At 43.2% G+C, this 17880-nt stretch overlaps 1 protein-coding gene across 1 annotated transcript in view; it reads right to left on the bottom strand.

Annotated features, from left to right (window-relative positions):
• Positions 1–17880, bottom strand: part of NLGN4X (neuroligin 4 X-linked) — a 363690-nt gene that overhangs the window by 2205 nt on the left and 343605 nt on the right. Inside the window, exon 7 of the mRNA XM_061136462.1 lies at positions 11499–12288. Within this exon, the coding sequence (XP_060992445.1) occupies positions 11499–12288 (790 nt within the window). The remainder of the gene's footprint in view (positions 1–11498; positions 12289–17880) is intronic.

Below are 17880 nucleotides of genomic sequence, written 5' to 3'. Positions count from 1 at the left end.
GGCTTGTCTATAAAATCCCCTCTGACCTTAACCTTTAAAATCATTCCCAAGGAAAATACGATACCTTTTCTATAACATTTCTGTATTTTTAATGCATCCAGTTGTCTTCCAAGGTCAAGCAGGAAAACTTGGAAATGTTTTGGAAAACAAACATGTGTCTTGGAAATGCTTCAGCATTTCAAATTTAAACTACTCTTGTTGGAAAATTTTCAGCATTTCAGGCTGAACTACTTTTGGAGTCACTAACCTCAACCAGAGAGTGATCAGCGCCCACAAGGGGGCGGGGGTGGTGGGCATCTGGCAATACCTGGAGATGTTTCTGGTTGTTATACATGAAGGATGGTGCCATGAATGAAGATAGATACCACGATGACTGTCAAATATTCTCCAGGGCACAGGACAGCCACCGCCGCCCCCCCCCCCCCCCAACAGCAAAGAAATTTTTCATCCTGGATGTCAAGAGTATTAAAGTTGAGAAATCCTGATTTAGAGATTGTTGTCCAAAATGTGTACCTTCTCAGTTCTTCCTCAAGAACTGCTTCTCAGGTAGATGGATATATATTGCAGTTATAACAATTAGAATAGGTTAAAAATGCAAAAAAAAAAAAAAAATCTGGCTTCTGCCATTACAAAATGTTAATAAATAGAACTACGCATCCACTGTTTGTGCTCTATTGGAAATACATATACAACTTGAAAACCTTTTGAAGAGTGGGTCACGTGAGGATCCAATAACATTCTGTTGATGTTGTGAGTTTGACAAGACAGTGCTTTTAGACAGGCTGAAGTCAAGGACTTTAGGAGAAATACCACGCGATGCAGTAAACTGCAGGTTTTTATAGATTTCAAGTCTCCTCGGCAACTATGAACCTGATATCCCCTATGATGCACATGAACGGCCACAGGCAGAAGGATAATCATCGATATTTAAAGATTCTCCACAAAACATGGTTCTTGAAACATGGTTGCCACCCAACTTTTTTTTTTTTAAGGTAACAGAGAATCCCCTCAAAGATATATTCTAATTTCTTCCAATTTTTCCTTTAGGCTTGGTAAAGTGATCTGTAAAACAGATTGGGTCATGTTTGCTGGTCTGGAACATCTGAGATGGTGCATGATAAAAGGTCGCCTCGTGGAGAGCAGTGAACTCTCAGAAGTGGTGTGCAGACCTAGCTTGCCCAGGTCTACTGCTGTGGGCGCCCTCACCTCTACCTTCCCGGCAACGCCTTCTTGGGAACACACTTACAAAGCCACCGCCTCTTTGCTTGTGTGCCAGAAGGCTGGGGTACCGGAAGGTTCCACCGGAAGACCTAATGTCTGCAGACGTTCCCAGGTGGCGTGCAGGCCTCAGGTGATACCCTTGACCCACAGATGCAGGTATTACCATAGGAAGGGCTTTAGTCTTCAGTCTGAGGCTGTCAACATCACGAACATACATTAAGCTCTCTCTCCCGCTGTACAAGTTGGGAGATCTCGAGCAAATTCTTAAGCCCCTCTCTGCCTGATCTATAAACTGGATATGAATATTGGGATTGGAATTAAGTGAGGAAGCCATAATATTCCTGGTGTAAAGAAAGACCTCACTGATAAGTCAGAATACCTGCGAACTGGCAGGGAGAGGAGACTATATAAATAACATACAGATATATCCATAGTATAAGTCTCACGTGCTCACTCGCCCAGCCGCGTCCGACCCTTTGCAACTCCATGGACTATAGTTCACCAGGCTCCCCTTTCCATGGAATTTTTTCAGACAAGAATCCTGGAATGGGTTGCCATTTCCTCCTCCAGAGGATCTTCCCGACCCAGGGATCAAACCCACATCTCTTCTCTATCCTGCACTGGCAGGCGAGTTCTTTAACACTGCACCACGTGGGAAGCCCGCAGATCTTATATACTTTAAACAGCATTTATTGCATAAAAGAATACTGTGTACTAGCATATAAGGTACACTATATACTCTACATAGTATACGCTGCATAACAATACTGTTTATATGATACACTGTAAACTGTATACAGCATATACTGTTTTAAAGCATACTGCATATATCATAGCATTTTTGCTACATTATATACTTCATATAGTTTATGCCGTGTCAAAGTGCACGGTATACAACAGTGTATATGTGTTATATGGTATACTTTGTATATAGCATAGTCTACTTTTATATACTTATACAAAATTTTATACACTTATATAAAATATAAAGTGTATCTTGTACCATAGTATATACAGTATACTATCCACTCTGTATAGTACATACTATTACCATGTGAAAATACACCGTATGCCACAGTATTTATAGTATATTATACAGTATACATGGGTTTTCCTGGTGGCTCAGATGTTAAAGCATCTGCCTGCAATGAGGGATGATCCCTGGCTGGGGAAGATGCCCTGCAGAAGGGAATGGCAAGTCACTCAAGTACTCTTACCTGAGAAATCTCATGGACAGAGCGGGCTGCAGTCCACGGGGCTGAAAAGAGTCAGACACGGCTGAGCGACTAACTTCCACTTCACTCTCACATACGCTGTATGCCACAGTATATGTGGTACTTTGTATGTTTATCATCAGAGATGGTTATATAGCATCACTGACTCAGTGGACAGGAATCTGAGCAGACTCTGGGGGATAGTGAAGGACAGGGAAGCCTGGCATGTTGCAATCCATGGGGTTGCAAAGAGCCAAACGTGACTTAGCAACCCAACAACAACATAGTGTATATAGTATACACTGTACAAAAGGATACTATGTATATCATAGCTTATATGGTTCACTATATACTGTACACAATATATGCTGTATCACACAGTATATGACATACACAGTATATCACTGTGTATGGTATATGCAGGATATATTGTATAAAATTATACTGTATCCGGGGCTTCCCTGGTAGCTCAGACTGTAAAGATTCCACCTGCCATACAGGAGACAGAGGAGACTTGGGTTTGTTCCCTAGGTCGGGAAGATCCCCTGCAGAAGGGAATGGCAACCCACTCCAGTATTCTTGCCAGGAGGATCCCACGGACAGAGGAGCCTGGAGGGCTACAGTCCATGAGATTGCAGAGTTGGACACGACTGAGTGACTAACACTATCCCTTTTCCCATACTCTATACTATAGCACTTCCTGCATACTATATATACATGCATATAGATGCATAGATAACATATGTGACCTACACATATGGTTACATATGCGGCAAGCAAGATAAATAAGTTGCAACTGCTGTGTTCCTGTTAGTGACATGAAAAAATATAATAAAAAATACACTATAAGCCTTCTTATCCATGTGTTCATGTATAACCATAAACGTATTCTAAAATAATCTGCTTTTATGCTTTTATTTTTACATGTTTTGGAAGAAATGTTGGATGCAATATAGCACCTCGCATTTTCTTGAGTCTTCTGAAATAAAGTGCTGGAAAATTCCTATTTAATTGGACCTGCCGTGGAGACATTTTTATAAAATAAAACTCAGAAAAGAACAAAAAAACAAACTCAGAGGCTGAGAGTGAGAATTGATTTTTATTGTTCTAAAAGCAATGAAAGGGAGCGAGGGTTCCTACTGTTTTTGAATTGATCTGATTTCACAGAATCAGGCCTTCCAGCTCTGCTGACCTTTTATTAAAGAGACGGCAATCTAGGAAAAGTGTTCATGTTAGATATTTGGCTATTTATATATATAAATTTTTTGGCATTTGGTGTGCATTTGAAAGGTAAGGAAAACATGTTTATTTTGTTCTCACAGAATAAAGGATTTTGAAAATCTAGATAAGTACGTTTTAGCCCCGAAACAATCTGTTCAAGTTCTTGGCGGTGCACCGTCAGAAGCCTTAAACGGAGATAAACTCGGGGCGCTTATGGAAGGAAGCTCATCACTTTCCCGTGTCAAACACTCCAAAGAAAGCAAGATCTCTACGTGGAGTACCAGGGCCTTGTTTCTTAGACTTTCCTTCAGCACATGGTATCGTTTAATTCCCACAGGCAAAACTAAAGATTAACATGATTAAGGAGAGAATGAAACAAACACATCTTCTTTCTAAAGGTCCATTTCACCCATCATATTTCACTTGCAGCATCATCTTGGCAGTTGACGGTTAAATGCAGGTTCGGGGTCTTGTGGCTCATTTTATTTGGGAGAGACGGGTAACATTTCTTTACAAACACCAATGACCCCTCTAACAGGCTCCTCTGGAGGTTGGTGTGAGGTTTTCCTCACGCCTAAAACAAGGTCATGCTTGACTATTTTTCCTTAGATGTCTGAGAAGAAAATTACCCCCTACACCAAGAATCATGTGTTTTGGTCCATCCCGTACCACAGGGAGTGATTTTCTCTCACTGAGCTTAAAATGTTTTGGGACAACAAAGGTCACTTTTAACGTCGGACTTGGGCTGCAACTGTTTCAAGGCCATCTTCTCTGTTTCTTGAGCTTTCCAAAGATTGCCTCAAAAGCAGACGCAGAAATTGATCACAGGATATGAGCAAAGTCAAGAGTAGAGATGGCATCTGAAAGCCAACACAAAGCATGTCATTCTACCCACTCGACCTATACCAGTATACTCAGACATACTGGAATATGTCTGCCTTGCTTACATCATATACATTGGCTTGTTGGCCAAGTGCCTTCCCAACTCTAAATTCCAAGAGGCTCTGAGTCTTCAAGGTAGAATACTTGAAAGTACCATTCACGGCTGTCACTCCTGTAAGGACTCTCATTCTGCCCTTTTTATCCAGCACACAGAAGCCAAATTGCATTGGTCCTTGATGGACAAACACCTGATTTCTAGTGACCGGTCAGGACCAACCCCATCCCGTCTCAAGAGGTGGGAATCCGTGACAAAGAGCTGCAATCTGTGTGATCATTCGTAAACCTTGGGATGAGCTCTAACCTTTCCTTGACAGTACTTCTCATGTATCATGGAGCTCTCCAAGGAGCTTAATACTTAAATTAAGCTCTAGCTTAATACTTAAATTTTCTGGTGTCACTTTTTTTTTTTTTTCCCAGCACTGTTTCGCTTGAGTCTTCTCACCTGGATGATTGAAACGATCTCCTAGCAACAAGAGCATCTTCTTCTGTCCTCCTTCCATCCTTCCCTCTTCTCTTTCCCTCCATCCTCCCCTGCTTCCTTCTTCCTTCCCTCCTACCTGGCCTTCCATGCTTGCTACACACACCATCCCCACATTGTTTTTCTGTGCTTAACAAAGAGCCTGTGCCGTACCAGAAGTGTGTAGGTTTACGCCTACAAGTAAGGCCAGAGCTGTCAGCTGTGGTCAAATGCAGAGCAGCCAAGGCGTTCACTTCATGTCAGCAGCGGGATGACCAACTAGGAACAGGGGATGCTGGTAGCAAGGTTCAGCAGATCTGAACTTCCACCCACTGATCACATCTAAACGTGCTCCATCCTTTCTTCTCAGCCACATGCTGAGACAGGTATGTGACGTGATATTCTTATAACCACAGGCTCTCTCTATGCCCACAGGGAGCAGAGGATGGTAGTCAAGTGTATTCAGTCATGTTCTGAGGGTCACTGCCTCAAGATAAGGTGTGAGACCCCTCATTGCATCAGAGATGGTTTATCCCATGACTATTTCCTGAGTGACATCAGATAAGGTGAGAGACCCTCATGATATTAGAAATGGTTTATCCCATGGCTGCTCCCTGAGTGATATCAGAGAAGGTGTGAGAACCCTCATGACATCAGGAATGGTTTATCCCATGACTGCTCCCTGAGGGACATCAGAGAAGGTGTGAGAACCCTCATGACATCAGGAATGGTTTATCCCATGGCTGCTCCCTGAGTGATATCAGAGAAGGTGTGAGAACCCTCATGACATCAGGAATGGTTTATCCCATGACTGCTCCCTGAGGGACATCAGAGAAGGTGTGAGAACCCTCATGACATCAGGAATGGTTTATCCCATGGCTGCTCCCTGAGGGACATCAGAGAAGGTGTGAGACCCCTCAGGACATCAGAGATGGTTTATCTCATGGCTGCTCCCTGAGGGACATCAGAGAAGGTGTGAGATCCCTCAGGACATCAGGGATGGTTTATCCCATGCTGTTTCCTAAATGACATCAGATAAGGTGTGAGATCCCTCATGACATCAGAGATGGTTTATCATGGCTGCTCCCTGAGGGACATCAGAGAAGGTGTGAGACCCCTCAGGACATCAGGGATGGTTTATCCCATGGCTGCTCCCTGAGGGACATCAGAGAAGGTGTGAGAATCCTCAGGACATCGGGGATGGTTTATCCATGGCTGCTCCCTGAGTGACATCAGATAAGCTGTGAGACCCCTCAGGACATCAGGGATGGTTTATCCCACGCCTCTCCCTTTTTGGGACTATGGTGCCACATTCTCCATAGCAGGACCATTTTGGCAGCCCCCAAGTGAAAAGGCCTCTTCCACACTTGGCTGCTCACGCCATTATCCTATTTTATGTAAACAGTTAAATAAATTGAAGTATTTTAGATACATAACTAGTTGTATCATCCATTGGCAAACACCTCGATCACCATCTCTGCCATCCGCTCAGTCTCCCGTTTTCTGGTTAACCACACCACTGAATAATGGTCCTCCCCCGACTCACATCTGAAATTGCACATTTGCACTGTAGGTCAGACGAAGGTCTGAGTAACTTCCTTGGAAGATGACTCGAGTCACTCCCATGGCCTTTCAAACGAGTTGTGAAAACTCACTGCATTAACATCTCCAAGGATGATCTCAGCCACGCTCCACGCAGACCTCGGGAGCAAAAATAGCTCCTGCCTGGATAAAGTCCAGATTGTTGAGACTAACATCCAAGGCCATCCATCAGTCTCACCTTGCTACTGCAAGTGACATCTCTACCCGAAGTTTTGGACTCCGGTCAGAAGATGGGGCTATTCCTCCAAGCTAGGTCCTATTTCTTCTGCACCAGCGACGTTAGTGACTTTATGAAACCCCAAAGTATCCTAAGCACACGCCACTAATGGCCACAAGAGTGAACTGGAGCACTGATCAAGTCCAAGTTGTTTTGTATCTCCAAGGCTATGTTCCTGAGATGAGGGGCATGGACCACAGGCATTTGACCCAGTGATTTTAGGAAATGGAATTACAGCATCAAAAACCACTCAACGCTTTACCCTGATATTCTGATTATAGTTAAAATAGATCTAGAAGATGAAACAAATTCCCTCCGATAAACACTTTCAATATATAGAAGTAATTCAATTTCCCTAAATGAATAAACAAACCAAACAAAAAAAAAGTCTTACATTAAAAAAAAAAAAAAGCACTCAACATTTCAAACACTCAACATTTTCAATCCTAGCTTAGTCGCTCACAGATTCTGGTTAAAGTACCCATTTCGTGCAAGTATTTCTCTACCATCTCATGGCATTAATTAATTTCCTTTACCTTTTTCTTTCTTTTTCTTTTTTATAACAGTAAGAGAGAATTCATCTCAGAGCCTCTGGCAGGCGAGAAGAGCTAATGAGAGTTTAATGGCTTTATTTGGATTTTTCAGTTTTCTTTAATGGCTCCGTTAAATGGATGATGAATGATCCTAGCTTTCCATTTAAGAAAGTCATGTAAAAACTTTTTTCCCCCCAAAACACGTAACAGAAATAGAAAGTAGGTGGTTCTTACAAAGGTAAGTCAAAATGTTCTGTTTAGATATTATGGAGTTATGATGGCTTAGGGCGTTGCCATCATGGATGGGCATGGCCACAGTGCGTAGAATGTTTCTGTGAATGTTCTTTGCTTCAAGAGAAGGCAAAACTTGCCAAGAGCAGCCACATATCTGAGTTCCCTGATATAACTGGGCATTTGTCCTGCCTTTAAAAGGGGTTATGCACAGAAATGCATCCCCCATCAAATTAAGACATGCTTAAGTCTTAACCCCCAGGTCCTCTCAGGGTGATGTTATTGCAAACAGGGTCATTGCAGACGTGCCCTCAGTCAAGGGAAAACGAGGTTATACAAGGACTTCCACTGGTGAGGACTCTGTGTTTCCACTACAGAGGGCCCAGGTTCGACTCCTGGTCGGAGAACTAAGATTCTGCAAGCCAAGGGGTGTGGCCAAAAATTAAAAAAAAAAAAGAGATGAGGTCATACTGGAGGAGGGGTGGACTCCTAAACCCATATGATTGGTGGCCTTATAAGAAGCTGGCCATAATAAAAAAAAAAAAGAATGGAACAATGGCATCTGTGGCCATGTGGGGCATGGACCTACGTGGAAGTCATCGTACAAAGTGAAGTCACAAAGAGAAAGATAAATACCATATGATATCAGTTATATGTGGAATCTAAAATATGACAAGAATGAACTTAGCTAGGAAACAGACTCATAGACATAAGAGGACAGACACGTGGTTGCCAATGAGGAGGGGAATAGTGGGGAGAAGGATGGGGTAGGAGTTTGGTATTAGCAGATTCAAACCATTATATACAGGACGGATAATGCAGAGCTTAGGGAACTATATCCAATATACGGCAATAAACCAGAATAAGGGTTTCCCTGCTGGCTCAGTGGGAAAGAATCCGCCTGCTGATGCAGGAGATGCAGGTTTGATCCCTGGGTTGGGAAGATCTCCTGGAGGAAGAAACGGCCACCCACTCCAGCATTCTTGCCTGGAGAATCCCATGGACAGAGGAGCCTGGTGAACTACAGTCCATGGGGGTCGTAAAAGAATCAGACATGACTGAAGAGACTTGGCACACAGAAGATGTATTGAGCACTTCTGTCAACTAAAAAAAAGAAAAAAATAGCTATACATGTGCTAAATGAGGAGGGCATGGCAACCCACTCCAGCACTCTTGCCTGGAGAATCTCAGGGACAGAGGACCCTGGCGGGCTACGATTCAGAGTCGCAAAGAACTGGATGTGAATGAGCAACAAAACAACAAGAAAAGCAAAAACAGAATGAAAAAGAAGATGAAAACCCATGAGTGTATGTATAATATATATATATATATATTATATATATAATTGAATTGCTTTCTTGTACAGCAGAAATTAACACAACATTGTAAACCAACTATATTTCAATAAAAAGAAGAGGTTGGTCATGTGAAGACAGACATGCTGGTAGACGACCATGTGATGAGGGACCCAGAGCTTGGAGAGATGTAGCTTTAAGTCAGGCTGAACCAAACAGTGCCAGCAAGCCCACCAGCTTGAATCATCACAGCAACATCCCCCCCGACGGGTCTTGGATGGAGGTCAGCCAGCCCCACCTTCAGCGTGGACTTCAAGCCTTGAGAACTGTGCGACAGTACATGCTTGCCGTCGGGAGGCAAACAGTTTTTGGTGCTGTGTTGCAGAAGCCCCAGGGATCTAATAAACAATGCCACATAAAAAAACATCGACCACTTCCCGACTTGACTCAAATCATCTCCCCCGTGGAAGACAGATCCTGGCGGTGACAGATGAGCATCTCTACCTGCGGAGGCGGTGGCCTTCCCTGCTTCCCCGCCGTCTTCCTTAGATCAAGCTCATAAAATGGGAGCACGTGAAGCGGGCCTTCACACACAATGCATGCAGCTCAGAAAAAAAACTCAAGTCTTTTCCGAGGAACTTAAGACTGAGAATCCCCACTTCCCACCAGAGAATATTTGGAAACACGGAAAAGAAGGCTTCTCAGGTGACTCGGAGGGTAAAGAATCTGCCTGCATTGCAGGAGACGTGGGTTCTATCCCTGGGTCGGGAAGATCCCCTGGAGGAGGGCATGGCAACCCACTCCAGTGTTCTTGCCTGGAGAATGCCACGGACAGAGGAGCCTGCTGGGTTATGGTCCAGGGGGTCCCAAAATTTGCTAACCCTCTCCACCTCCCCTCATCCTTTCACCAGGGCTGGGTGAGGCTGCAGCGTGGGGGCCCAACTCCGCTCCCAACCCACCGCTCCTCCGCGACAGTGGTCAACAGGAAGATTTAGCATCTTCATTTTAAATTCAGAACCAGGAGCTCAAGGTTAATGACAGAAGCACACACAGGTAGAACAGAAGGACACCTCATTATTTCCCACAATCAGGTTACTCGACAAGAGAAAATGAGGAGATTCCGTGATACTGGGAGCTGCTTGAGATGCTGGGGAGTATTTTATTTCTCTGTCTTCAGAGAATCTGCTCCAGGGAACGTGGGTGGACCCCACTGCGTATGTAACTCTGGTACATTTTCTGCTGCATTTAGCCAACGAGCTTTCTATATATGTACATAGAGAGATATACAGATAAATCTAGGCAAATATATGAAATTTATATATAGTAATGAAATTAAAGCATATACTTATATATAAATGAAATAAATATATTTGCAAATATACATGAAATAAATGTATAAATATTTATATTTATACACAACATAAATAAAATATATTTGTAAATATATATAAATAAATCCCATAACTCATATGGAGAAATGTTATGTGAGTATATACATATATATGTGTGTGTGTGTGTGTGTGTGTGTATATATATATATATATATATATGTATATAATATATGAACAAAAAGGATTTCTCTACACTTGTGAATTAAGTGGTGGCTCAGACAGTAAAGAATCCACCTGCAATGCGGGAGACCTGGGTTCAATCCATGGGTTGGAAAGATCTCCAAGAGAAGGGAATGGCTACCCACTCCAGTATTCTGGCCTGGAGAATCCCACAGACATGGGAGCCTGGTGGCTTATAGTCCATGGGGTCACAAAGAGTCAGACACAACTGAGCGACTTTCACTATAGCCACCATTTTATGTGCAAAGACATATATAATATATACCTATATGATATACACAAACAGTATTTCTATATATTCATTATCAGATATATTTAACCCCTCAGCTATGCACTAAAGACAATTTCCCTGGGGCTGATATGTTTTGATAACCAAACAACTCAAGGTCCTGTGTAGACTGAAACTCCAGTCTATGTTTAACGTAGTTTAACATTCGATAAAGCGTTTAACGTTCGATGAAATAGCCAAGTATGTCCAAATCTCCGACAAGACAAGGCCCTAACTGGATTTAAAACTCCAACTCAACTTTGAACAGAACAACCAAGTATGTCTAAATCCCGAATAAGACAGGGTCGTACCTACCTTTGAAACTCCAACTCACCTCTGAACGGAATAGCCAAGTGTGTCTAAAGCCCCCACCAGACAAGGTCCAAACCGAGATTTGAAACTCCAGCTTGAGGTTCACTAGAATAGCCCAGAATGTTTAACTCCTACCCCAGCATGGACCACGTGGAGAATTTTCAACATGGAGGGGAGCACCGCAGTTAAAAAAAAAAAATCTGGTTTCACAGAGAAGGACTCAGGGGTAAAATTGAACCCAGGTCTCCTTCTGTGTTGGAGTGGGGGTGGTGGAAATGATTATTCTCATGACTGGGTGGGCAGGTGCATGCCTGCCTGTGAACCGTGGTCGAGCTGGTCATGGAAACTGCATGCATTAATGAGGAACCAGATGGGCAATAGCGCGATGGCTGCGTGGGGAGGAGAAGAACGTACCCGGTCTTGGCGAAGTTGGTCCAATACGTCATGACCACCGCGCTGAGCATCACGTCGTTCTTGGAGAAGTTGCAGCTGAAGAGCTCGGTCGGACCGATCATGGGGATGCCGAAGACGTAGGGGACCTCGTCGCCGTGGGCCGAGTCGGCCCAGCTGGGCTTCATCTCGCTCTGGCAGTGGTGGTAGAAGGCGTAGAAGTAGGTGGGCGAGCCGTACTGGGCGTGCAGGTCCGCCGTGGCCACGGCGGGGGCCACCCACTGGTGGTCCGTGAAGAGGGCCACCAGGGTCTTGCGGCGCGTCTCCGGGTTCTCCTTGTCCGCCCAGTCCGTGTACATGAACTTGATGGTCTCCCGCAGCGTGTCTTTGCCCTCCGGGTAGCCGTAGAGGTTGTCCACGAAGTTGGAGACGGAGAAGTCGAAGTCGTTGGGCGTCACGCCGTCCTCGTGGTCCACGATGCCGTCCACGAACTTGAGCCCCTCGCCCTGGTTGACGCCCAGCATGATGTCGTAGTTGAGGAACTCGCCCTGCTCCATGAGGATCTGGGGGTCGTCGGGGATGACGTCCCCGTCGATGACCGGCCCGAAGGAGATGTGGTACGTGGCCGGCGTGATGGTCTGCTGGATGAGCTCGCGGTAATTCTTGTTCCGGAGGCACTCCACCATGTCCGTGGTGTCCAGCATGTTGCAGCCCACTTTGTCGGCCAGGATGCGCGTGTACTTGGCAGGCTGGTAGTTGACGGCCCAGCTGGACAAGGCGGTCCCGCTCTGGATGATGGCCTTCTGGAAGAGACCTGCAGGGGACGACACGGTGGACATGCAGATGGAAAACCCCGAGACACAGAAGGGCAGCCTTCCAGCCGGCCAAGAAGGCTCTGCCTGCCCCACGGGGGCACGTGCGATTCTGGATGCGGGAGCATTGCAGACCTTTCAGCATCTCTCTCTCTATCATCTCTCTCTGGTTCTTGGGCCCTCCACTCCCCCCTCTCGCTGGACTTGAAGGCTGCTCTGCCGCACACACACCACAATTTAGGAACGTGAAGCTACATTTACACTCTGGCGGCGGTGGTCCAAAAGATACAATCCCTCTCCTCTTCCCTGACTGTGTATTAATAAGGCTCCATCCTTAGATGTTATAAATAAAGCTTCGCAGGGTGATCACACCCCCTCCATCCCCTAAAACATGCTTTGTGGGCGTAAGAGGTCAAAGGCCGTTTTGCCTTACTGGCAAAACCAGGTACTACTTTATTGGGCGGAGGGGTTGGGGGGAATCCATCGACATCAGGTTCAGAGCATAACATTCCGGAATGCGTTTTTATTTCCACGCTCCATACACTGAAGGTGCTAAAAAATTGGCAATTAAAATAAATCCATTACATTAGTTATTCCTAAAGAAACCTTCACTGGAATACCCCCAACTAAAACATACTTTCTTTTCCGGAAAAAAAAAAAAAAGTCATTAATCTCAAAATGGCATCCATTCAAAACCCAGACTTTGGTACAATTTCTCCTGCTGCATTTTAAACATGTTCTTTGGTGAGAAACGTTTTGAAAACTTTTAGGCTGTTTTACGAGTAAAATTCTGTGTAGCTTAAAATTTACCATCCGATCAGTCTAGTAGTGAACGTCCAGAGATAAATAAAAGTATTTAAAAAAAATTTTTTTTTTTTTTTTGATGTGGACTGTTTTTAAGTGAAAGTGTTAGTCACTTAGTCATGTCCAACTCTCTGTGACCCCATGGACTATTGCCCGCCAGGCTCCTCTGTCCATGGGATTCTCCAGGCAGGAATCTTGGAGTGGGTTGCCATTCCCTTCTCCAGGGGATCTTCCCGACCCAGGGATCAAACCTGGGTCTCCTACATTGCAGGAGGATTCTTTACTATCTGAGTCACTGGGGAGAGTCTTGGTTGAATTTGTTACAGTATTGCTTCTGTTTTCTGTTTTGGTTTTCCTGCTGTGAGACGTGTGGGATCTTAGTTCCCTGATCAGATGTAAAACTCATACCCCCTGCATTGGAAGGAGAAGTTTTAATGAATGGACCACCAGGGAAGTCTCCAGTAAAGTCTACTTTTCACTACTGCAGTACAAGAGATGAAGGGCTATAAGATCACGGTATTCTATTCCTTATCTCTTCCTGCCTTTGCCCTGAACCCCTGCAGGATCTAATCCCAATGCCTCACAAGTTGCTGGGAGAATAAAGCATTCAGCCTGGAGTCCTGTCCTTGTTTAAGGTCCTATGTGCAATCAAGGATGAAGGAAATATCACTGCCATCGGGAAAAATGCGATTCTAAAGACTAGAGGGCTGACCACACAAGACTGAAACGTGAAACAGATCTGGCTTTGCCCAACACACCATCAAGCTCATCTGGTGGTCAATTTCCCAATGTTTATCATTCCGCTGGAAACAGGCAACTATTGACTTATATGTTTGCTTCTCAGGATAAATGTCTTAACGCAGGAGTCCTCAACCTCCGGGATCTAATGCCTGATGATCTGAGGTGGATCTGATGCAATAAAAATAGGAATAAAGTACGCCATAAATGTAATGAATGCTGTTTGAATCATTCCGAAACCATCCCCCTGCCTCTGGTCCTTGGAAAGACTGTCTTTCACGAAACTGGTCTCTGGTGCCAAAATAGGCTGGGGGACCACTGCCTTAAAGCACCTCAAGGAAACAGTGTCCATATTTGACCTAATAAAGACAGTCATAAGTCAAGACAACCAGAATTTGGAAAAATGCTGCTAGACGGAATGTGTTTTTTATTTTCTCTCTCTCTCTCACAATTGTTGGCCATGACTGAGGTTGCAGTGTGCATATATATATTTGTTTGTCAAGGAAGTGATATTGATATAACCTGTGATAAAACTCAAAAAACTGAAGAAAATATCACCTAGAGTTCATACTATAAACAGGGGAGTTACTTTAATAATGTTAGTATCTTTCCTTCTTGGTGTTTTTTCACCCCACTGGTCTAAACATAGTTAATTCTTGTTGTTCAGTCGCTAAGTTGTGTCCAGCTCGTTGCGACCCCATGGACTGCAGCACGCCAGGCTTCCCTGTCCTTCACTGTCTCCTGTAGTTTGCTCAAATTCATGTTCATTGAGTCAGTGATGCCATCTCACCATCTGATTCTCTGCCACCCGCTTCACCTTTTGCCTTCAGTCTTTCCCAGCCAACAGAGTCTTTTCCAACAGAGTCTTTTCCACCTTTTCCAACAGGTGTCTAATACCTGGATAGTATATTGGATGTCATAATTAAGAAACTCTGCCTGCTCCATCAGGGTCTGAGAAGTGCCTGGACTGGCACCCTTGTCCACAACAGGGTCAAAGGGAATGTGGTACCCGGTCAAGGTGATGGTTTGCTGAAAGAGCCCTTCACACTGGGTGTGCAAGTCTAATGCGTTTTTTAAGCACAATCCTTGAAGCTAATTATCATTCCTTTGAGTAAACACACATGTTTCTTATAATGTTATTATCTTTTCGGTTTTGTCCCTTTTTGTTTCATTCTTTGCTATGAGAATGCTGTGGTGGACATTTGCATGAGAATACCTTTTTCCCTTCTGCATGTTGATTTCATTAAGCGCTGTCACTAGAAGTGGAATTCCAAGGTGAGCAGCCCGGGTATGTTTTGACTGGTAAATCCTGATTCTATAGTGCTGGGCTATAACTGGAGAGCTGCTTTGTAGAAATGACCCATGCAAGGCACTACCGTAATCACTTCTGAGCTATTGATTTAAGTAATTAACACTCTTCCTCCATCAGTTTTGGCTGGCGTGTGTTTGATTACTACGGTCAGGTTGGACCTGACCGTTTTGTAAATCGAGAACTGTGATGACAGCCATTGACAAATGGGAAAGTATAATTATCTTCTGAAATGGTATAGGAATTGTTATCACTAATGATCTAACGTACTCATTTTTTTTTCCTTTTTGAATAAAAGGTTAACAAATTGTAAGCCTTTCATTCAACTCCTCCACAGTCATTTTAAAATAAGAATCAAGAAATTCAGATTTCATTTGCTTGACTTAGTATGAATAGAATGCTAGATTTCTAATTAAAAAAAAAATAGATAACCAACAAGTCACAAAGGTTTACTGTATAGTGCAGGGAACTGTAGTCAATATGTTGCAATAACCTATAATGGAAAAAGATACACATATGTGTATACACATACAAATGATATACATATACACACATGTATACTTGAATCACCTTGCTGTGTATCTCTACACTGTAAGTCAACTATATTTCAATAAAATATGTACATTAAGAAAAAAAGACATTCAGACTTCAGAAGACTTAAAAATCATCATCAATCACACATTGCTAATGAAGCCATCAATGCAGAAACTTGGCCACAACTGTGCAGGTATCAAAAAAAAAAAAAAAAAAAAAAAAGGATGCTGTCGCACAGCACAATTATACTTCCCCTCCTTTTTTTTTAGCATGTTTATATGGTACATTTTTTTTCATTAAAGACATTTTATTGGAGTATGCTTGATGTCCAATGTTGCATCAGTTTCAAGAGTCCAGCAAAGCAAATCAGTTATACATATACATAAGTCCACTCTTCTTTAGACTTTTCTGACATAGGTCTCTACAGAGTATTAAGCAGGGTTCCCTGTGCTATACAGTAGGTTGTTAATTAGTTACCCATTTTATTTAGAGTAGTGTGTGTATATGTCAATTCCAGTCTGCCAATTTATTCCTCCCCCTATATCTGCAAAGAAATGTCTTTATAAAGAGAGATACATATTTGTAAAGAAAGCTAGTAGTCGATATAAGCAGGAGATATAAGAGCGTCAGGTTTTACCCCTGGGTCAGGAAGATCGCCTGGGGGAGGAAATGGCAACCCACACTGGTATCCTTACCTGGGAAATCCCTGGCCAAAGGAGCCCGGTGGGGTACAGTCCATGGGGTTGCAAAAGAATCGGACACGACCCAGCAACTAAATAGCACATATTTTTAAAGAAAGATGCATCTTTTTAAAGAGAAATACATATTTTTAAAGGAAGATAGTGCTAGACTCTTTAAAGAATAATAATTCCCTTAAAGTTCAGGTGGTTTTGATATACATAGTTTCACCATAGATATGGTGAAATTCTTAAACCAACCAATGACAGAGAAGGAAATATAACCCGACCTTGAAGATTCAGATTATGATTGTCAACGTTCACCTGCATTTGCAAAAGTATCCCAGGGCTACACTTTTTTATTTTGTTGTTCTTTTTGTTTCATTTTTGAAGGGAGGGTCAGGAAGATCCTGACACAAGCAGTTATTACACTGCTTCCAGACCTCCTGCATCCAACTCCTGCTCATCTCTATTTTAAAAATCTCTCAAAAAAATAAAATAAAAAAATAAAAATCTCTTATGTGTCCAGCAACAATGGACCAGAGGGAATCACCTTGAGTTAAGTTTGTAACAAAGATCTGAGTCTATAAGCATATGGCTGCAAGTTGCGTTTATCATGAAACCTACGAATCTGCAGCCATCATCCACATAGTAATTCCCTCTCACACTGCCTCTTCCAAGTTGAAAACTGAAGCTAATAACATTTAAAGTTAACCAAATAAACTCAGTTAGGCAAATGCAGGGTGTAAGCATTTCTATAGAAGTCATTTTCCTCCAGTGATGGTAAGCAACGGCTATCGGTCATAAGTCTAAGTGAAAGAAATATCTTGTTGAAATCGTTAATAACACTATTTGTTGTTTTTTGGTTGCTAAGCTGTGTCTGACTCCTTGTGACCTCATGGGCTGTAACCCACCAGGCGCCTCTGTCCATGGCATTCTCCAGGCAAGAACACTGGAGACAGTTCCCATTTCCTCCTCCAGGGGATCTTCCCAACCCAAAGCTGGGTTCCTGCTTTGGCAGGCAGATTCGTTACCACTAAGCCGCCAGGGAAGCCTATACTGCATGTTTAAAAGTTGCCAAGAGAGGGGATCTTAAAATTCTGATGAGAAGGAAAAATAGTTTTTAACTCAATGGTGATGAATGTTAACTGGACTTACGGTGGTGGTTGCTTTGCACCATATACGAGGATCGAATTTTTACCTTGTACACTTGATAGCAATCATTATTTTAAATATATATTATTAAATATAAATAATGCAAGTACAAGTGTTAGTCACTGTCATTTCTGATTCTTTGCGATCCCATGGAAGCCAGGATCCTCTGTCCACGGGATTTCTCAGGAAAGAATATTGGAGTGGGTTGCCATTTCCTTCTCCAGGAAATATACCTAATGGTATATGTCAATTATACCTCAATTAGAAAAATCAGAAAGCAAGCCAAGTTGGAAAAGGATGTGGATATGCATCATCTGGGGCAATTTCTTCTTTTTGGTAATTAATTTATTTATTTGGCAGTATGGTGTTCCCCGGTG

The sequence above is a fragment of the Dama dama genome, chromosome X (genome assembly GCF_033118175.1).
Source record: "Dama dama isolate Ldn47 chromosome X, ASM3311817v1, whole genome shotgun sequence".
Lineage (NCBI taxonomy): Eukaryota > Metazoa > Chordata > Mammalia > Artiodactyla > Cervidae > Dama > Dama dama.
The sequence above is the reverse complement of the archived record's forward strand: the minus strand, read 5'-3'. Positions and strand labels throughout refer to the sequence as shown.